The 20,837-nt window shown below is 46.4% G+C and overlaps 5 protein-coding genes, 1 long non-coding RNA gene and 1 other non-coding gene across 7 annotated transcripts; 3 read left to right on the top strand and 4 right to left on the bottom strand.

Moving 5' to 3' along the window:
* Positions 1–298: 298 nt before the first annotated feature.
* LOC129402414 (histone H2B type 1-K) lies at positions 299–697 on the top strand. The gene has a single exon (XM_055128930.1). It carries the CDS (start codon positions 317–319, stop codon positions 695–697), a length of 381 nt encoding a protein of 126 aa, XP_054984905.1. The 5' UTR covers positions 299–316.
* Positions 698–2,126: 1,429 nt separating this feature from the next.
* LOC101549159 (histone H4) lies at positions 2,127–2,453 on the bottom strand. The gene has a single exon (XM_055128926.1). It carries the CDS (start codon positions 2,445–2,447, stop codon positions 2,136–2,138), a length of 312 nt encoding a protein of 103 aa, XP_054984901.1. The 5' UTR covers positions 2,448–2,453; the 3' UTR covers positions 2,127–2,135.
* A 5,782-nt stretch (positions 2,454–8,235) lies between these two features.
* LOC105943484 (uncharacterized) lies at positions 8,236–8,624 on the bottom strand (the record flags this gene model as incomplete). Its single annotated transcript, XM_012935817.2, has 1 exon — positions 8,236–8,624. A coding segment is annotated over one exon (375 nt), but the record flags the coding sequence as incomplete, so codon positions are not given.
* LOC101549433 (histone H2A type 1-D) lies at positions 8,499–9,375 on the bottom strand. Its single transcript, XM_004621943.2, has one exon. The coding sequence runs from the start codon at positions 9,351–9,353 to the stop codon at positions 8,961–8,963; it is 393 nt and encodes a 130-aa protein (XP_004622000.1). The 5' UTR covers positions 9,354–9,375; the 3' UTR covers positions 8,499–8,960.
* A 50-nt stretch (positions 9,376–9,425) lies between these two features.
* Positions 9,426–17,306, top strand: LOC101549698 (histone H2B type 1-J). The gene is made up of 2 exons (XM_055128921.1): positions 9,426–10,022; positions 16,316–17,306. Exon 1 carries the CDS (start codon positions 9,642–9,644, stop codon positions 10,020–10,022), a length of 381 nt encoding a protein of 126 aa, XP_054984896.1. The 5' UTR covers positions 9,426–9,641; the 3' UTR covers positions 16,316–17,306.
* On the bottom strand, positions 16,425–16,506 carry TRNAS-GCU (transfer RNA serine (anticodon GCU)). The gene has a single exon. It is a non-coding gene; the product is annotated as a tRNA-Ser (tRNA).
* A 449-nt stretch (positions 17,307–17,755) lies between the features above and the next one.
* Positions 17,756–20,292, top strand: LOC129402419 (uncharacterized). The gene is made up of 3 exons (XR_008628656.1): positions 17,756–17,862; positions 17,972–18,625; positions 20,182–20,292. It is a non-coding gene; the product is annotated as an uncharacterized LOC129402419 (long non-coding RNA).
* The last annotated feature ends 545 nt before the right edge of the window (positions 20,293–20,837 follow it).

Here is a 20,837-nt window from a genome sequence, read left to right on the forward strand (position 1 = left end):
ACAAGCTTCACTTCACGAAAACTCTAAAGGAGAAAACTAAACGACCAATTTTATAAAGCTTTTTCGGCGCGAAAAACCAGCTGTTTCACTGGCTAAGAGTTTAATTCCACGTTGACCAATGGAAATGCGACTTTTGGAGTCTTGCATTTTGATTGGTCAGAATAAATTATGACGCGACTCTGAATAACCGCCAATCAAAAGGCGCTTTAAGGAGTCGCCTTATCTGCATAAGACGTTCTATATAAATGGGACACGGGCTCGCTTCCTTTTACTCGACTTGTTCCTCGGAGCACGTACGTTGTTTGTGATCTTCACCATGCCTGAGCCCGCCAAGTCCGCTCCTGCCCCGAAAAAGGGCTCCAAGAAGGCCGTGACCAAGGCGCAGAAGAAGGACGGCAAGAAGCGCAAGCGCAGCCGCAAGGAGAGCTACTCGGTGTACGTGTACAAGGTGCTCAAGCAGGTGCACCCCGACACGGGCATCTCGTCCAAGGCCATGGGCATCATGAACTCGTTCGTCAACGACATCTTCGAGCGCATCGCCGGCGAGGCGTCCCGCCTGGCGCACTACAACAAGCGCTCGACCATCACGTCGCGGGAGATCCAGACGGCCGTGCGCCTGCTGCTGCCTGGGGAGCTGGCCAAGCACGCCGTGTCCGAGGGCACCAAGGCCGTCACCAAGTACACCAGCGCCAAGTAAAATATCCTAGGGTGTATCTTGCACCTAAACCCAAAGGCTCTTTTCAGAGCCACCACATTGTCAATATTAGAGCTGTGAATACAAGTACCGAGTCGGTACTTCCGCCCCAGTGGTTATCTGGGTTATGAGAAACTGCACTGTGCTTGGTTAGGAGGCTCTTCTGGCCACGGCACTTGAAGGCCAAGAATGCTAAGTACTGTGCTTGGTTCCTTGCTTGGAGCGAATATGGCTCCTAAAGTTTTTTGTTTGTTGTTTTTTTTGCTTTTTGGGTCACACCCGGCGATGCACAGGGGTCACTCCTGGCTCTGTACTCAGGAATTACCCCTGGCCATGCTCAGGGGACCATATGGGATGCTGGGATTTGAACCCGGGTCGGCCGCGTGCAAGGCAAACGCCCCACCCGCTGTGCTATCTCTCCAGCCCCAGGCTCCTAAAGTTTTATAAGCCTGGTGTTGTTGGAGCTCTAAATTGTACCTTGAGTTTTCACCCAAATTTATCCTCCCCCCAGGTGCCATCCACTGATGCTTCCTTAGGGACTAGTATGTCTTAGCCTTTTTTTTTTTTTTTTTTTTAGTTTGGCTTCTTACAATCCATTTGTGATAGAGGTAATGATATACATCCTTGAGTAAATACACTGACATTAGCAAGAGTGAACACTGCAAAGGACATTAGTAGTAAGAATGAACACTTCAAAGGACATTAGTTTGCTAGTTCCTAACTTGAGGAATCGAGTGACAAAGATGGTATGGTGGAGACAAAGTAGTTACAGAGTCTTCACCTGTTTTTGTATAGTGTAAGGTAAGAACTTTGGGAGGAGCTTTGACCGTTTAGCACCCGGAGTACCGTATGATACCCATGTAATGAGCAGTCAGGCGCACGACCTGGCCAGTGCAGAATATAAATGAAATGTAGGTCTTTGTATACATTACACGTCTCAGGACATTCTGAGTGACTTTCAAATTCTTATCTGGGCATTTTTTACAGTCAGCAAAGCATTGCTTGGATTCGTCATAAAATGATGGAAAGCAGACAACTTTTATTTTTATTTATTTATTTATTTTTTTTTTTTGCTTTTTGGGTCACACCTGGCGATGCACAAGGGTCACTCCTGGCTCTGCACTCAGGAATTACCCCTGGCGGTGCTCAGGGGACCATATGGGATGCTGGGAATCGAACCCGGGTCGGCCGCGTGCAAGGCAAACGCCCTACCCGCTGTGCTATCACTCCAGCCCCAAGCAGACAACTTTTAAACTAATATGCTACTGACTTAAGCAAGAGTTCTGTGCCTGTGGCATTAGGTGCTAGATTAAATGCTCCCAAACCTCTAAAGTAACTCTTAATCTATACCGAGAAAACTGTTACAAGCTCTCTTGATGAAAGCGTGGGGGCCCTAAAAAGGGCCTTTTTTCTTTGCTTTGGGTGGATCAGGTCGCCTTGCTTAGCCGCCGAAGCCGTAGAGGGTGCGGCCCTGGCGCTTGAGCGCGTAGACCACGTCCATGGCCGTGACGGTCTTGCGCTTGGCGTGCTCGGTGTAGGTGACGGCGTCGCGGATGACGTTCTCCAGGAAGACCTTGAGCACCCCGCGGGTCTCCTCGTAGATGAGCCCCGAGATGCGCTTGACGCCGCCGCGCCGGGCCAGGCGGCGGATGGCGGGCTTGGTGATGCCCTGGATGTTGTCGCGGAGCACCTTGCGGTGGCGCTTAGCGCCGCCCTTGCCCAGGCCCTTCCCGCCTTTCCCGCGTCCAGACATGTCGAGAGAGGAGATGGGAGCGAAGTGCCGCAGTCAGTGGCGGCTCCTCCTTATAAGCAGCTCCGGCGGACCAGAGTGAGGACCGACATCTGTGGCGGGAGGGGGAGGGGCCATGAAATAGGCGCGGGCCCGGAGGCTCGTTCGTTTTTTTGAATCTTCAGAAAGACTTTCTTCCCCTTTTTTTCCCCAGTAATTTTCCACGCCCCATCTTCATTAAACAGGGAAATTTTACTAAATCAGAGGACGTATCAAATAACAGATTCTTAAATTTTTATTTGTGCATATATATTCTGTTAAAACACTTATTTTGAGATGTTTTTCACCTTAATATAGCAAAATAAGCCGCACATATCAACTTCTAAAAACACAGGATAAGGTAATAAAATGTAGGATCTTAAGGTCTTTTGGGAAAATAACCAAGTCCTTTTCTTAAGGAAGGCCAGTTTTAATTTTCAAAAGCAGTTCCACTAGATTTTACCAATAATGGGCAAAGCTATTTAAAGCTATCTCTAGAACTTTAAGATTTAGTACTTAAAAATGAGATGATATTGTGTAATGTGTGATTTTTTGTACAGAGAACTTTTTAAAAAATTAATTTACTACTAATAAGTACAACATATTGTGGGAAACAAAATCTGGTGACACCCTTCCCTCCAATATTTGTGACATAAGCAGTTGGTTGATAGGACCTCTGTAAGCTGGGGGTCGGGAGACTACAGACCTTTAAGGGGATAAAGAAAGTCTGTAAAGAGTTGGAGGAAGATCTTATCTCTCTAAATCTCAATGAAAAGAGCTCCTTTGTGGGATTTATCACATGCTGAATGCTTCATTTGTTGAGTTTGTATTGTCTGGGTCAATGGGAGATGGGGTGGGAGGGGAGCTGGTGAGAAATAAAGCTAAGAAAGAGCCTGGCCTGGTAGGAGCACAAGGAATGAAGATCAGGTCCCTTTGACATGGAAAGACTCAGCTCTTCCGAGTAGGAGAAAATGAGCCACCTTGCAGATGCAGAAATTGTGGCGGCACTCAGAGAAAGGAGGACCCCTCAGGAAGGAGAAGCTAAGGGTTAATCTAAAGACCATAAGAATTTGAAAAGACCACCTAGAGTCCAGGACTTTTGCCCATGATAGCATCCTAATGATTTTTCTGTGTTTCCAGAACTCGGCCAGGACAGTTTGGGAGAATCTACAAACTGGAATGACATTTAGGGCACGTGGTGCTCCTCCCAGCTGGAGCCTGGGCCTGCGTCTCAACCTGTTTCGTGTTATAAAATATGCCCTTGGAGCGCTTGAACATCTAAGAGATGTAATTTATTCCTGCCAGGAGAGGTCACGTTCCTGGCACACCCGTGCCATGGTTTGGACCGACTTTTCCTGCATACAGAAATTCCTTGTTCCAGGCTGAGTCCCAGAAAGTGGGTTTTCAGAGACCGGTTCCCATGCCCTGCAGACCCAGTGAACACCAGCGGAGCCCGGCAGTTGCCTTGTGGGGTTGGTGGGACGCTAGTGTCCGTGCCACACTGGTGCTCGTAGCAGACTTTCATGCCAGGCCTTATCCCCTGGCAGAGGTGGGTCAAGCACAGAGGTGAAAGGAGTCTGTTCATTTGGGGTGGGGCAGGGGGGCGTACTCAGCTGTGCTCAGGTATCATTCCTGGCAGGTTCAGGGAGATTAAACCTGAGTCAGAGGAGTACAAGGCAAATGCCTTAATCTCTCTACTATCTGCTCTCTCCTAGCCACCTTCCCTCCTCGTGCTCATTTTCACCCTAGCCATCTGTAATATTTGTCAAGACAACCTGGACAGTTTGAAGTCAACGGGTGGGGGTGGGGGGGAATGAGTGCCTTAAGTGGTCACTTCCCCCTGCTCTGCCTCTGTCACCGAGGCTGTCTGGGAAGGCTAGGACTGATAAAGTTGCTGCAGAAGCCAGAGCACCCCGCCCACCACTGCCGGCCCCACCAGGTGGCCGTCAAGCCACACCTGATGTCCCTTCGGTTTTCTCAGCACGAGAGTTGATCCCCACCACCCAACTTCTCCGGGAGCCCTGGGAATCCAGGTTGGGGTGAGGAATAGCTCTTTGCAGGAAAGGAAAGTCAGACCTAGGTCCTACACAGGGCTATGGGGTTCTTGTCTTGCCTCACAGAAAAGAATTTCAGGAGTCAATAAGCAGTGAAGGAAAACAGATTTTATTGGAGGGTTTTAGGAAGGGGAAGGAGAGAGTGAAACAGAGTGACATGCTTAAGAGACGACACCGGCCTTTCCAAAGGCAGATAGAGCCCCTATACACACCCCAGCATGAGATACGAAAGCATCAAAGTCCACATCTCAAGAGGGGAGATGCAGGCGACATGGGCTCAAATACATGTCCTTGGCCATGTGGTCACAAGCAGCACATGGGCTCAGGCAGCTTATGCGTACCCTTCCTTTGTCCCAAGCCACCCCATGTGGGGCTTTCTAGCTAGGTAAGAGTCCGTTGCTAGGATAGTTGCCAAGAGGGTATAGCTGGGGGTGGTTGGTGATCCTCTTTGAAAACCTTTTCTTGACCTTTGTTTCCACTAGAATCTCTCTCAGAGGGTGGGTGCAGCCTTCTCTGGTCTGGACTAGCTGATCCTTAAAGGTTAATTAGATTAAAGGAAGGAATTGAGGGATCTTGAGTAATTTCCCTCAGGCCCCTTTCATAGGGAGGGGCCCAGTGTCCTTAGGGTCAGCTGCTGGAGAAGAAGGTCTTATCAAGTCTAGCTTTCTGTATCCACAAGGTGGGTCAGCATTAAGACTCACCCCAGGGTTATATTTCTTCCCAGAAATTTCCTTGCTATGATGTGTATGTGTGAGGGGGGAGGGGGGCTTCCCTAATCTACTTTCCTACATCAAGGTGCGACAGAATGTACTGCAGAAGTATTAGGATTTGTAACTAAAAAAAAAAAAACAAACAAAGTTACTATATGGCAGGAAGTCCCCACCTCCACTCAATTTCTTTTTTTAGATTTTTTGGTTATCACTACTCATTATCCTTGACATTACAAGTTATTTTAACTAACTGCAAGAGAGAAAAACTTTTGGTATTTTCATCAAGCTGTTAAACCTATGCACTTGTTAGGCATTTTGTTATTGGAAAAATACTAAGGTCTTTCAGGTCGGGTGTTTAAATGTTTCTCACTAGAGGTTTTGTTTTTGGTCTAGATAGCATAATTTTAAAAATTAAGCTTGCATTAAAAAAGCAGTTTTTTTTAACAAGTACAAAGTGCAAGTGAATGGGAAAATATGATTTTATCTAAGAATAATTATGCCCTAGAGCACCCCAAAATAATCTCCATACCTCTGGTACTAAAGAGAGTAGACTGGGGACATCAGACCATAACACTGAAATGTATCTCGCCTTTGGCCAAGGAGCCCCCAATTCACTCAACATTCCGCCTCCTTCTCTGCCTTCTGGAATGATAACAAACCTGCAGCACTTTTTGGGAAGTATATATTTAATCTCTAAGGATATATAGAATTTTTGAAATTTCTTAAAGTGTGAATCACTTCCTTTATCAGTAGCTGACACTCCCCTCATTTTAGTCTTGCTTCTTTTTTTCAATGAGAATCGCTGCATTGGTTTATTTTTTTAAATGATTAACTATGGCATGGCTTCATTACAGTATTTTCAAAATATTTACTTAAACTTCATTCATAAAATAAAGAAGAAACTATTTAAAATATTTCAAGATTTATCTGTATTTACAATGCAGTGGAAAACTTTTATTTAAAGAAACAAAACACAAGTAGAGGAGTAGGTTTTAGTATTTTGTAATGGGGTTATCTAGCATAGCTTAATTCTACAAGTTAGTGTTAATGCAACTACAAAACAAAAATCAGAAGCTTAATCCTCCCTGAAGCTTCTCTTTCTTTTTTTTTTTTCTTACAGTATTTCTTTGGCAGATCTCAAACACATGCAAATAATCTTAATGGTTAAATAGGACCTTTGCTACTTTACAATACCAAAGAATATTTCCTGGGGACTCTAGAGTCCACTTTTCCAAGTAATCATTATACAAATAGAAAGTAAAGTGGTCAAAGATTTTCTTGAGATTGCAGGGCCTGGAGAGATGTTTAAGATGATCTGCACGCCAAGGTCGCATATCCTGGGAAGCTTGCTAGAAACCTTTTCAGTTACACTCTCCTGAACGTTTCCCATTTCTGAAACTGGCCTGGTGGCTGGGAAAATTGAGTTAGAGAAAAAAATAAAGTAAGAAATTCATTGCAGCACCGGGTTGTAGGCCTGGAGGCCCTAGCCCCACCAGCACTGCTGACTGCTGCTGGAGGCTTCCAACTACCACCGGCTGTGATCAGTTGGGCCAAAATGATCCCATCATTCATTGAGCACTTCTTGGGAGCATCCCCCCCCAAAGTACTGTGATAACTATATTCTTTGCCTCAGACATTTAAAATGTTACTCTCAGTTTTCCACAAATGCCAACACCAGTTCAAAGCGTTCAGAGGACAAAGCAGAAGGTGGAGTCTGCAAGTCTTAGCAGTGCACTCCTCATTTGGTTAGTTGTTATTGGCAGTGTCACATATAGCCCCTCAGGAGACAATGCCGTTTCCTTCAACATTCAAAAGCCTTTTGTGGAATTATATCACTATCATTATCACTATCATCCTGTTGATCCTTGATTTGCTTGAGCGGGCCCAGTAACGTCTCCATTCGTCCTAGCCCTGAGATTTTAGCAGCCTCTCTTTACTTGTCCTTCCCAACGGTGCCATATTAGAGGCTCTTTCAGGGTCAGGAGTGTTGGACACAGAATGTTGACACAGAGCGGGGCAGGAGCGACTCCATCATGCCTGGTTCCTGCTCCATGTCCTGTTTTACTTAAACCTTTTTATTTTTCTTAAAACCCCGCTTCGCGCCCCCCCGCCCCCCATCTGTGAGGGAAGATCATTTGGGCTAAAAACTCAGCCTTGGCAAATAGTTTCATAACCGCTATTCACTGTATATAGAAGCCACTTAGACACAAGCAGGGTGGGTAGCTGCCAGAATGTTCTGGAAACATGTCTAGATCACCTATCTGTAACTGCTTGTTTGTACTATTTGAAAGTATGTTTTCTTCTGAATCATGAAACTTGCATTTTCTCTTATGATTTTGTTAAAATTTGTACATGCAGGTTAGAATGTAAGCAGATATAAGCAGACTATAAAATTTGCGGCTTTTCCCTTAATCAGGGTCTTGCTTGGGCCTGCGTGCCTAGAAGCTTGACCCCAGCTAGCTGGCTTTATAAACTCCACTGTGTGTTACATTACTGGCTGAACTCTTTGTGCGGGTATGAAGAGGGAGAGATTATCGACACCGGACCCTAACAGAATGAGACCCATCATTGTTACAGTATCTGGCATAATGAATATGCCATGGGGAGCTTGCCAGGCTTTCCCAGTAAGCATAGATATGCAATTAAATAAGTAAGTATATGTCTGCTTTTTGACATTTTTCTGGCACATATTTGGTAGAGTTGGTTATTATTAATATTTTAGCATTTAAGTACAATTGGAATTATATACATTCTTATAATTCTGTGAATCAGAGGTTTAAGAGTTGACAGGAAAAGCAAAATGAAGAGCAGCCATTTTACCCTTCAGAGTAACACTGCACAATCATTGTTGGAAAAAAAAAAAAATCTCCCCAAAGCCTAACTAGGTTTAAGGATTGTGAGGTAGAGCTGCTTGCTCAAGTGCTCTGTGGGTCACACCTTCAGATTTTAGGCGCGTGCCTGTTAGCCATGCTCAGGGCCCCAGAGCAGTGTCACACCTAGATGTGAAATGATACTGAGTCATTTCATTTAGCAGCAATGAGGATGGCTGAGGCCTCAGAGCACTTGGAGACAACGTGCTTGAGACGGCCTCGGGTCTGAAACTGCTGATCCGGAGAATTAGTGACCTTGGGCATGATGGTGACGCGCTTGGCGTGGATGGCGCACAGGTTGGTGTCCTCGAAGAGCCCCACCAGGTAGGCCTCGCACGCCTCCTGCAGCGCCATGACGGCCGAGCTCTGGAAGCGCAGGTCGGTCTTGAAGTCCTGCGCGATCTCGCGCACCAGCCGCTGGAACGGCAGCTTGCGGATCAGCAGCTCGGTGGACTTCTGGTAGCGGCGGATCTCGCGCAGCGCCACGGTGCCGGGCCGGTAGCGGTGCGGCTGCTTAACGAACCGGCTCGGCTAAAATCGAGCTGAGGCAAAGGCAGTGTATTTCAGAAACAAGATGTAGAGACTGCCCGTGGGAATAAGGTTAAAAAGAAAAACCGACCTAATGCTTGTTATTCGCTGCCAAGGATTGAGACTAACCCTTTCCGCGGACCTTACAGATTTTTATACTCTATGGCGCTTTTTTTGCTAGTTGGGGAATCTGCGGTTTTCCAGCAGAACTCACTTTTACACTCTGAGCCAATAAACAAGTGTTAAGTTCTTTTGCAGAAAATATGGGTGGCTCTGAAAAGAGCCTTTTGGGTTTGGTTGGAGTCGGCTTAAGTTCCGTTGAACTTAGCTACAGCTTTACTTGCCCTTGGCCTTGTGGTGGCTCTCGGTCTTCTTGGGCAGCAGCACGGCCTGGATGTTGGGCAGGACGCCGCCCTGCGCGATGGTCACTTTGCCCAGCAGCTTGTTGAGCTCCTCGTCGTTGCGGATGGCCAGCTGCAGGTGGCGCGGGATGATGCGCGTCTTCTTGTTGTCGCGGGCCGCGTTGCCCGCCAGCTCCAGGATCTCGGCCGTCAGGTACTCGAGCACGGCCGCCAGGTACACCGGGGCGCCGGCGCCCACCCGCTCCGAGTAGTTGCCCTTGCGGAGCAGCCGGTGCACTCGGCCCACGGGGAACTGCAGGCCGGCCCGAGACGAGCGGGTCTTGGCCTTGGCGCGCGCCTTGCCACCTTGTTTGCCGCGACCAGACATGACGACCTCTGAAAGCCGGCACTGAAGCTGAAAGCCAAAGCGGCACGTTTTATAAACCTTTTTCGGCGCGGAAAACAAGATGTGTCACTGGCTAGATTTGCAGTTTCATCCTAGCCAATGGGGATGAGAACTTGGGGGCTCTTACATTCTAATTGGTCAAAAGAAATTTATGATGTAATCATGCTTAGCAACCAATCAGACGCAGGATTTCAATCACCTTATTTGCATGAGACGTTCTATATAAAGACTGTCCTGTCTGTTGTCTATTATCTCTTCTGATTCACAGCCATGCCTGAGCCCGCGAAGTCCGCTCCCGCCCCCAAAAAGGGCTCCAAGAAGGCCGTGACCAAGGCTCAGAAGAAGGATGGCAAGAAGCGCAAGCGCAGCCGCAAGGAGAGCTACTCCATCTATGTGTACAAGGTGCTGAAGCAGGTGCACCCCGACACGGGCATCTCGTCCAAGGCCATGGGCATCATGAACTCGTTCGTCAACGACATCTTCGAGCGCATCGCCGGCGAGGCGTCCCGCCTGGCGCACTACAACAAGCGCTCGACCATCACGTCGCGGGAGATCCAGACGGCCGTGCGCCTGCTGCTGCCCGGGGAGCTGGCCAAGCACGCCGTGTCCGAGGGCACCAAGGCCGTCACCAAGTACACCAGCGCTAAATAAGTGAGTTTGGCAGCAAGACTTGATCTTAACGGCTCTTTTAAGAGCCACCCATAAATCTCATGAGGAGAGCTGATGACGTTTATTTCCTTAACTTTTTTTTTTAACTTGCTACGTTTATCCTGAGAAGTGGGACAGTCATTGCACTATGCTATATTTAGAATTTTCCCGTTGGTGGTAAACTCAAAGTACTTAGGGCAAAAGTAACGTTGCCTGACCCGTGGAACTCCCGCGTAAAATAACCCCCAGAGCTTTCTGCTGTTGGGGAACTTGCTAAGTTAGTGTGGGCTCTTCCGATCGCCATTAAGGTTAGGTAACGAATGGAGGAAAAGTTATCGGCTTGAAGCAAATTTGAACATTCTCGGATCCCCATCTGGGACCAAGGGGCGACCTGGACCCAGACTGGGCACAGGCCGCGCGGGATGTTTGTTCATCTGCGGGAGACGCTGCATTTCCTTCCCGTTAGTAATTGGCTGCGGCCCAGGCTGCCTCGCGGGGTTGGTGCGACCGGTCGGTCCCGCCTCCTGCCGGTCGGTCCCGCCTCCTGCAGCCCAGAGCCCCGCTCACACTTCATAGGTAATTATTGGTTGGGTTGTGCCTCTAGCGGTTCTTTCTTGCCTTCTGCGTTTTGATCCCTTTAGGGAATGAACTTTATTATTATTTGAAATAATATTATTTTAAGTTAACTAATTTATTTTGATTTGAGGGCCGCACCCAGCAGTGCTCAGGGGTTACTTCGTGCTCGGCGCTCAGGGCAACCATATGGGACTGAACTCGGGCGCGCAAGGCCAGTACCCGCGGTACTATCACTCTGGTCCCGAGCTTGATTATTTCTTAAAGTGTTACTGGAGATAGGGATTTGAAGGATGTAATTTTCAGTCGAGAAATGCTAATGATTGGGTTTGAATTAGGATACTCTATTCCTTGGCGCTGTCTAAAAAGATGTATCAGGACCTTTTGGAGTCCGGTGAAGGCAAAGGAATTTGAGGACATTTATGTAATTTCTTTTCTAAAACAAAAGCCGGTTTTTCCCCCTGGGGGCTGGGTGGGGGCTTTTTATAACTCAGGGGTTACTCGTGGCTCTGCACTCAGGAATTAACTCTTGGCGGTGTTCTAGGGGCCATATGGGATGCCCAAGATCCAATCCGGGTCAGCTGTGTGCAAGGCAAATGCCCGACCCACTGTACTATCTCTCTGGCCCCACAAAAACCAGTTTAAAGTTCCTCTAAAGAATTGTTGGTGTTTTATATTTCCTCATCCCCTTTCCCCCCTACCCCCCAACTTTTTCCCAGTCTGGGTATGGAACCCAGGTCTCTTGCATGGAAAGCTTTTATGGCTGACTCACCTTCCCATCTCACTATATCCTAGTTTAGACTTCCATTTGCGCCAGAAAGAAGAAATATCACCTGCAATTTCAATTGTTCTTTTTAAGAGACAAAAGCACATCTGCCTTGATTCTCTAGATTATAATTTCAAAATTCTGCCTCTTTTAGGTAGTTCTGCACTGCACTGTCATCCCATTGTTCATCTCTTTGCTCAAATGGGCACCAGTAACGTCTCCATTGTGAGACTTGTTGTTACTTTTTTTGGCATATGGAATATGCCATGGGTAGCTTGCCAGGCGGGTGGGATACTCTCCTTAGCTTGCCAGGCTCTCCGAGAGGGATGGAGAGATGGAACCCGGGTTGGCCGTGTGCAAGGCAAACGTCCTACCCACTGCTATCGCTCCAGTCCTCTTTTAGGTAAAAGGTAAAAATTTCCAAGCTTCCACTTCTGGTTTTGTTTGACTAAGATAATCATTTTAAGTGACTACAAATTAAAAACTGTCTAATTTCTCTAAATGGGTCCAGATGTAGCACTGTCTAGAACAATGTTTTGTAATATCCACATTAAATATAATTTCCCTTGGTCCTTTCAAACCCTATTCATGGTTTAACAGCCTCTTTAATTGTCTGCCCTAACATTTCTTCCTCTTTTTATGATAGAGCATCCAGTGCCTGGAAACCACTTTCATGTCCTTTCTGACATATGTACTTGAGTTGCTGCTGCATGTTATGTTGTATAAGAATACATAATCATATGACACAAAAAAATAGAGGAACAATGTCCTTATAAGCTTTCTTTCTCTGTCTGTGAAGCTACTATGTATATAGTGTATATAGCCTATATATATTATATATGTGTGTATATAAGCTACTACTACTACTACTACTACTACTACTGTCCCCAGTCATAATAGCACTATTAGAAATGAATGGCAATGATTGTGTACCACATAATAGCATCTGTGGAAGATACTAGAGAAGGGAGTAGTGCAGTTGCCTTTGGGAGCATTGTATCTGATTATTTATTTCTTCCTAGAAGCAATTTTGGCTTCAATGTGATCCCAGCTGATGTACATACTTGCTCATGATTTTTCTGAGGAGGCAGGGATTTGAATGGATAAAACTGGAGGTGATTGATGAGAAATTTTGTAGAAAAGAGTTTTCTGAATGATTGTTTTTGAAGGCCCCAGAACATGAGAATAATGTTTCTCATATTATAATGTTTCTCAAATAGTGGGGAAGAAGGAGATGGCTGAATAGGACCGAGCATACATTTGCATGTGGAAGGCTTAGGTTCAATCCCTGGCACCCAAAGTGGGGGAAAAAAAGGAAAAAAAGAGACTACTTGGAACTGGAGAAATAGTACAGGGAGTCAGGTGCATGCAGTCAACCCCAGTTTGTATCTCTGGCACCACACACGGCCCCCTGAGCACTGCCAGGGATCACCCCTGAGCACTCCAGCACCGCCAGTTGCTGCCTAAAAACGGAAGTAAATAAATAAAATCACGTGTGTGGGAGATGTGGCTTAGCAATAGAGCACAGGCCTTGCTCGAGACCTATCCTTGGCACTGCCAGATCAAAGTGAAAATCGGTATTGAAAAACGCAAATAACGTCCCAGGTAAATGCCAACCCAAAGTTCCGGTCTATCCACAGTCAGGTACAAAGTGTTAAAGAAGAATCTAACGTTTTCTCCCGCATCACATGGGCCGGTCGGAGAGAACACGGGAGCCCAGAGGCCACAGGCGCGCCCCGCTGAGCTGGATACGAGACACTCAGGGTTGCCCGGGCTCCAGGACTCTCATCCAGTTTGGCCTGGGAAAGGCGGAGAATGGTTTTCTTACACCAAGACAACCTTTGGCCTAGATTCGGATTTTCACTTCCTCAGGCTGTTGCTAGCCAACAGTTATGGAATATTTTATATCTAGTTCCTCACAATGCTATTGCTTTTTACCCACCTCACATTGTAATGAAAGGTGCAGTGCAGAAGGCCTGGAGTCACGAGTCTAGTGTCCCACATACCTTAAGCAGTGGCTCACTGGAGGGCCGCCCCCAGTGGCCCCTCGGAGCCTGGCAGGCTAGTGCAAGCCCCGCAACCGAGTGCTGTAAGCGTGCTGAAGAGCCACGAAGAATCCGAACAGTTTCTCCCCCTGCCCAAACACTTTAGTTAAAGGGAACTCAGGGGCAGGAATGGAATGACACCTCTGCTCGGACACTCTGTAGGCGACTCAGGAGGTTGACTCTTACCCTTGCACCCGAGGGCTCATTCTGCTGCGTTGGTTGCTTTTGTTCATCAAGACCTTTTCTGTCTATAAAGGAGGAATGCTTCTGCCGGTGGGTACAGAGCCACTGTAAATTTTATTATCGTCTTATTAAAAATTATGTAAAATTAAATTCTTACGGAACTGAATCTTTAGAGTTCTCTGCTTGTCTGGTTATTAGTTCTGTTTTTGTTTTCCTTTTTTCCCCTCTACCATCTAGGCAGGTAGTTAGAACAGACAATAGTCTTGCCAGGGATGCTTGCTGCCTGGTGAGAGAGTGCATGCATGAGGCGCTGGATTTGATCACAGCACCAACACACACACATACACACACACACACACACACACACACACACACCACCGCACACTGCTCAAAAATATACATGACAGCTGGTCAGTTTAATCATCTTAGACATTTGCAGGCCTAAGAGATAGATAGCACAGGGGTTAAGGTACTTGCCTTGCACACAGGCTGATCCGGGTTCAATCACGGGTACCACTTGATTGCTGCTAGGGGCAGTCTCCAGGCCTGGTCAGGAGTGAGCTCTGAGGACTGCCAGATGTGGCCTCCAAAAAATAAGAAAAAATAAATCCATAAATGACTAATTGATTTTTTTCTTTTTTCTTTTTGTGTTTTGGGTCACATCCAGCAATGCACAGAGGTTACTCCTGGCTTTGCACTCAGGAATTACTCCTGCCTTTGCACTCAGGAATTACTCCTGCCTTTGCACTCAGGAATTACTCCTGGTGGTGTTCAGGGGACCATGTGGGATGCTGGGAATAGAACCCAGGTCAACCACGTGCAAGGCAAACACCCTACCCGCTGTGCTATTGCTCCAGCCCCAACTAATCGAATTTTTATGTAAACTGATGTACTTTTTTGAAAGTTACATATAATGTACCCATTTATTATACCATCTAGGTTATAGTTTCTCAATTCCTTTTCCAAGGGGCAGACTTGATCACATGGAAATTTGGAAATTTCTTTTTTTTTTCTTTTTCTTTTTTTTGTTTTTCTCTTTTTGATCACGTGGAAATTTAGTTAAATGTTATGAATTAAAAATAGATGAAAGGGACACAGCAACCAAATCCCAAGTTTAGATCCTTTGGAATCCCATTCAGACCAAATATTGCAAAAACACTTGAGGCATTTGAGGACTTTTTTTAAAAAGGGATTAGAGATTGGATGAGGATGAAAATCGTTAAAATTTTTCTTTGTGTTTAGTTTATGTGTATCTATAAGGACATTGGAATAACAAGTTTGTCACTTCTTACACAGCTCCCCACCCCCCCACCCCCCACACAGTGTTGGCTAGGATAAAGAAACAGTATTGGCGAAATGCTGGGAACTGCTTTAGTCTGTGGGATGGGCATTTGCAGGTAAATCACACTCCTGTGTACCTTAGAATTTGCTTTTGTGTGTATATGCAGTATAACCAGAGTGCTTGTTTCTTTGTATGTCCATAATTCACGTTTTCCTTCCCCAGCCCAAAGGAAAAAACAGCAGTTCAATTAACTAACGTATTTCTCTTTGGCCAATGAAAGGTGAAAGTAAGAGAAATCAAGTGCCTGGACAGAACTAAAGGCCACGGGGCGCCCTTTGCGTAAGGAAGGGACTCAGCTGTTCCCGTCCACTTCACTAGTTGGAGAATCTTAAATGCTACCGCCATCGTGTGGCTATGTGGCATAGTGCAACTCCGATTTCTGTTTACACTTTTAATTTTTTTTTCCCCTATGGTTAAATCTTATCAGAATAATAGGGAAAATGTTTGCAGTCAGTGATTCTAAGATAAAAGCAGAATTAAAGAACAAAATTTGGAAAATTGACCATTTTTACTATTCTGCTTACTGGATATATTTAAAATATACGAGTAAATAACATTTTAGCTATATCAAATATAAAAATAATAATTTCATCTTGTCAAGTGTCTGGAGAAAGTGGATATCTCCTATATTCGTATTACGTCACAAGAGAAATAGCATAAACTGAAACAGCATTGGCTAATTACTAAAAACAGTCATAAGATGTTGAAAGCCTTTGATTTCTGAAAGAAATAATTCTTTAACCCACAATTTTTCCTACTAGAAAATAAACAATAAAGAAATGCGATGAAGAATGGCTAAAGTAGATTACATCGTTCCAACTTCTTTGACTACACAATGAAACTATTAAAATGATCGTGAAGAAAACTGAGCTAAAAGAAAAATCTATTTTACATTGTTAATTAGAAAAGTCTTCCCCGCCCCTTGCCACACCTGAGAAGCCCGTGTTCTCTCTTGAGCACATTGATCACTCTTTTTCTCTCCTCACATTTCTCTAAATTTCTTTCAATTTTGTAAGGAGAAAAGGGGGAGAAAAGGAGAATTTGAATTCTTGGTTTAGTTGTTAGGGGATCTGAACTGTTACAGGAATAAAGCTTTCGGCTCTGTATGGATGTTCCTGGAAAGGAGATGGTCTAAATTTTGTAATCATCATGTAAAACTTGTGTCTCTTCAGTGTTGCAGTTTTCCTCAATTTCGGTCAGTAGATTTGTCTTGCGGCTGGGATAGAAATTGCGTGCGTGCGTGCGTGCGTGTGTACAAGTCAAAGTGCGTGTGTTATTGGCTTGATCGTTGCACTGAACTGATTTTATTGCTCAGAAGAGTAAATAATCCTTCAGAAGGCTTTGGATAACCAGAGTCCTGTCCTACCTTCCACCCTTTCTCTTGCAGCAAATAGGCCGGGTACGAAGCATCCAATCAAGCAATCATGATCAATTATGCTGCAAGCAACCAGAAAAAAGAGATACATTGTTGCTTTTCCGCACTAAAACAGACCGACCGACGAGGATGGGATTCGAACCCACGCGTGCAGAGCACAATGGATTAGCAGTCCATCGCCTTAACCACTCGGCCACCTCGTCACGGCGGGGCCCTCTGGACCGTCCTTCCTTTGAGAAAGCGGCCCGGGAGCCGCAGGGGCGGGAAGGACGCGCCGGGTCGCCTGACGCCGTGCGCGGGGCGACCTGAAACCCGAACAAACCCGGCGCCCGGCGGGACCGACGCGGGACGGAGACTGCGCCGCCGGGTCTCGGCTTCCTGCCGCCGCCGATCGCTGCGTTCTGGGGCGCGTCGGGCTCCGAAAACGGGGCTGGGCGCGGGCGGGGCGAGCGCTCCGGCCCGCCCAGCGGCCGCGACAGTCCCCTTAGCTCCCCCCTCCTCGGCCTGCGACAGGCCGCCCGTGGCTTGCTTCTGTGAAGTCAGGAGTCACCAAGAATCCTGCTTCTCCTCGGAAGCCTTTAGACCCTTGGGGATCGCTGCACCCGGTCTTCGCGGCCAGCGTCACCCGCCTCGGTGGAACTGACTTTCCGGCCGAGTCCTGCCTCCTCGCCTGGCTTGTTCCAAGTAATAAACCTTTGCTTCAACGAATTCTTTGGGTCTGTTCAGTGACTAATGCATACGTATGAATACTAATTCTAATACATACGAATACATATTAATACATACTCATGCATATATTAGAGAATATATTATGATACCACGAGGGCGGAGAAAGGGCTTGCTTGTAAGTGGTGGTTTTATTAATTGTTTTCTAAGAAGCAAGTGGACTTAGAAACTTAAGACTCCCCTCCTTCCGTTTCTTGAACCTGGGCCAGACAACTACTTCCCTGCACAGGGAGGATTCTACACAGGGTCTTCCCTGGAGCTGTGAGATGCCCATGATAATAGTCGTTTTTTTTCAGTTGGTAAATGGCCTTTTCTTACAAGACTCGACCTCAGAAGAACATGGATTTTGCCCCAGTGATACCCAACAAGGGAAGTTGAACAAAGTTCCTTCCCTCCTTCCCTCTGTCCCTCCTTCATTCCCTCCTTCCCTGTTCCCTCCGTCCCTCCGTCCCTCCCTCCCTCCTCCCCTCCCCTCCCTCCCTCCCCTCCCTCCCTCCCTCCTTCCTTCCCTCCCTCCCTCTCTCCCTCCTTCCTTCTTTCCTTGGACTGTTATGAGCAAGAAAGACTTAGAACATACAGGAACAGGATTTTTTCAAACTCCACTAACCTGCCTCAACATAGATCCTCTGCAGGGCACAGCCTGGTAGATCCCTCCCTGTCTCTCTCATCAGCCCATGAACGAAAGGTCACAGTCCTCAGAGGAGAGAGCAGAGGTGAACACACGCCCAGACAATAACAGCCACACACTTTCACACCTCCTGTCTATTTCACTGTGCATACCTGCCCTCTGCCCAATCTCTTACGACATCTGTGCTCTCCTGCCCCTTAACCTGGTAAGTGCAATTGAGTTTGAATTTTCTCACAGGATCTTCCCTGTAACCATGAGATGCCCATGATAATAGTTGTTTCTGTTTTCCTTCTTAAATGGCCTTTCCTTACAAGGCTCTTGACCTCAAAAGAAAATGGATTTTACCCCAGTGATACCCAACAAGGGAAGTTGAACAAAGTAACTCTTACTCTGTCCACAGTCTCTGGAATGTGCTCAGGAAGAAGATTTCTGGTGTCAGGCTATATTAGGATCTCCTGGGCATGAAGAAGGCCTGGAGGAAGGAAAAGAAGTGACATCCCGTATGTCAGAACACAGTCTGAATTCCGACCCAAAACCCTGCACTGGCGGGAAGTTCCAGAGAGGACTGGAATGACAAGAAGCTTGACTAGTTTATTTTCTCTCTGCACATCCTCTCATTAATGTAATAGAAGCCTCATTAAAAAGTTATGAGCGAAACTTTCATAATTGCGGAGGGAGAGGGAAAGTTGGGCATGAGGGACCGGAAATGCGCAAAGGAATCCTTGGCCCTGACAGGTGGCAACTCTGAGAGTTGAAGTCTCTGCGTATCAGGAAGGTATAAATAAGGCCCAGGCCGCCAGGAGAGCAGGACTAGCGAAGAGCCTGTGAGCAGGGCAGGGAGCAGCGTGAGTCCCCCTGACTGACTCTCACTGACTCCAGCTCCCACGGAGAAGCCCCTGAGGCGGCATCTTCCTTCTCTCGTGGACCAAGCACAGGGATGTGTGCAGTGAGGAGTCCCACTCTGCAAGGTGAGTTCCTGGGCCAGAAGGACAGAGCGGGCTGATTCAGGGCATGTGACTCTGAGGTGCTTGAGTCTGTGTTCTGAGTCAGAGGTGTGTGATGTCTGGGTGTGTGTCCACCTCTGCCTGCTCCTCTCGGCCTTTTCCATGCTGATGAGAAGCCAGGGAGAGGATCCCCCCCCCTGGCACCCTGAGGAGAGTCTGTCTGCACTGAGACAAGAGGGGGTGAAGAGAAATCCTCTTCTTGATGTTCTAAGCGTTGCCGTGGGACTGATCTGGGTGTTCTCACCTAAGGTCCTACTAATTATTTTTAATTTGTGCAATCCAAGTCTTTTATTGGGAGGTTTGGGGAAGATCAACAGAAGGTTTCCTCGGGTGACCGGGGTCTCACAGCACCATGGCCCTAGTGGTACTTATAATGATGAGAAATGGGAAAGAGAGAAGAATATTTTAAAAATTATATATTAAAAAACCCCGTTCACTCCAGATACCATTTTCACCTGAATTCATTGTGTTTATACATTACTAACTTTGCTAAAATTACTACATCTCATTTTGGAGGAATGTGTGTCTTTCACACATGAGCCAATTTCCCTTCCGCATCCATCCCTAATGCCTCTCAGTCCTAATATATCAAGTGTGCAAGAGTCTTGTAGGTCACTTGATAGGAACACTTTTGTGATTATAAAGATTTCAAGACTCATTGCTCTTTTGCAAATTCCTCCTTTTTATCTCTTGGCTGTGAGGAAGTATAACCGAGGGGTAACCCACTTCACTTTCCCAAGTCTTACTGAGCCAAGAGCACTAATCTCCTTTCTTACTTTGTTAACAGCAGACAGAAATAAAGTTATTTGCCCAAGCTGACAGGTGATTACTGAGCTGATTCCTGAACATCTAAGGGGCACCGAGGCTTGTGTTTTTAAATTGTTGACTGCAACATTGCAAAGAAATGATGGGGCAGAGAGGTAGGGCAGCAGGTAAGTGCTGCCTGGAGCCTGGTGCTGGGTCCAATCCCAGGCCCCCATATGGTCGCCCTGAGACCACTAGGACTGATCCCTGTGTGCAGAGCCAGCAGTAAGGCCTGAGCACCGCCAGTGTGGAACCAAAACCAAGAACAAAGAAGAATATGATGGTGCATTACACTGTCCCCAAATGTAACTTTTGTTATTTTGGATAAACAGAAAGACAGTTTCTTTTTGATTAGCCAAACACCTCCTTCAGTGCAGATTCAGAGTTCAGTTTATTGAGGAAGATAAGCAAAGCCAAAAGAAGGAGAGAAAGAAGGAGCGGGAAAGAAACAAACACAATTCTAGACAGAGAAAAATAGAAACCAATGAGAATGATTTGAAAAGTCACCAGAATTGAGATATCTTGAAAACAGGCATTTTGAACAGGTTCAAAAAGAATTTGTTGTGATATAGAATGAATTGTTTGCTTTATCAGATAAACTGGTACAATTGATGTTGGTACAGTCATAATTTGATTGCTGGAATGTTGGGGGTCTAGGAACAGCGATCAGTGCTTTGTTGACACTTATTCTAGGTATTTGTCCCTCTATTGTAAAGGAGGAAATGGGCACTGAAAAGCAGGAAGCAATTGTCCCCACGCATGAAGCTCTGCTGCCAACTGGGTGTAAGTCTGGGTCCTGTGCTTCAGGCTGCCAGCTCTTCTGCAAGGTGAGCCTATGTGAGACCTTACTTGTTGGTTGGCGACAGCCCAGGAAAGGGCTGAGAGGGCTTCCAGTATTTAGGCCACAGGCAAGATATGTGGAGTAAGGTCAGACATCTGGTATTGTTTTTGGAGGAAGATTACTACAAACTGTAGTAGTATTTCTTTCGTTCTTTCTTCCTCCCTTCCTCCCTCCTCCCTTGCTTTCTCGCTTTCTCCCTTCCTCCCATCCTTGCGTTCTCTCATCTATCCTTCCTTCCTTCTTTCCTTCTTTCCTTCCTTCCTTCCTTCCTTTCTTCCTTCCTTCCTTCCATCCTTCCTTCCTTCCTTCCTTCCTTCCTTCCTTCCTTCCTTCCTTCCTTCCTTCCTTCCTTCCTTCCTTCCTTCCTTCCTTCCTTCCTTCCCTCCCTCCCCCCTTCCTCCCTCCCCCCTTCCTCCCTCTTTCTTTCTTTCTTTCTTTCTTTCTTTCTTTCTTTCTTTCTTTTCTTCTTCTTTCTTTCTTTCTTTCTTTCTTTCTTTCTTTCTTTCTTTCTTCTTTCTTTCTTTCTTTTCT

The sequence above is a fragment of the Sorex araneus genome, chromosome 2 (genome assembly GCF_027595985.1).
Source record: "Sorex araneus isolate mSorAra2 chromosome 2, mSorAra2.pri, whole genome shotgun sequence".
In the NCBI taxonomy this organism is placed as follows: domain Eukaryota; kingdom Metazoa; phylum Chordata; class Mammalia; order Eulipotyphla; family Soricidae; genus Sorex; species Sorex araneus.

Bases quoted from the DNA above. Each gene is read 5' to 3' on its own strand.
- LOC129402414 (XM_055128930.1), top strand. From the start codon at position 317: ATGCCTGAGCCCGCCAAGTCCGCTCCTGCCCCGAAAAAGGGCTCCAAG.
- LOC101549159 (XM_055128926.1), bottom strand. From the start codon at position 2,447: ATGTCTGGACGCGGGAAAGGCGGGAAGGGCCTGGGCAAGGGCGGCGCT.
- LOC101549698 (XM_055128921.1), top strand. From the start codon at position 9,642: ATGCCTGAGCCCGCGAAGTCCGCTCCCGCCCCCAAAAAGGGCTCCAAG.
- LOC101549433 (XM_004621943.2), bottom strand. From the start codon at position 9,353: ATGTCTGGTCGCGGCAAACAAGGTGGCAAGGCGCGCGCCAAGGCCAAG.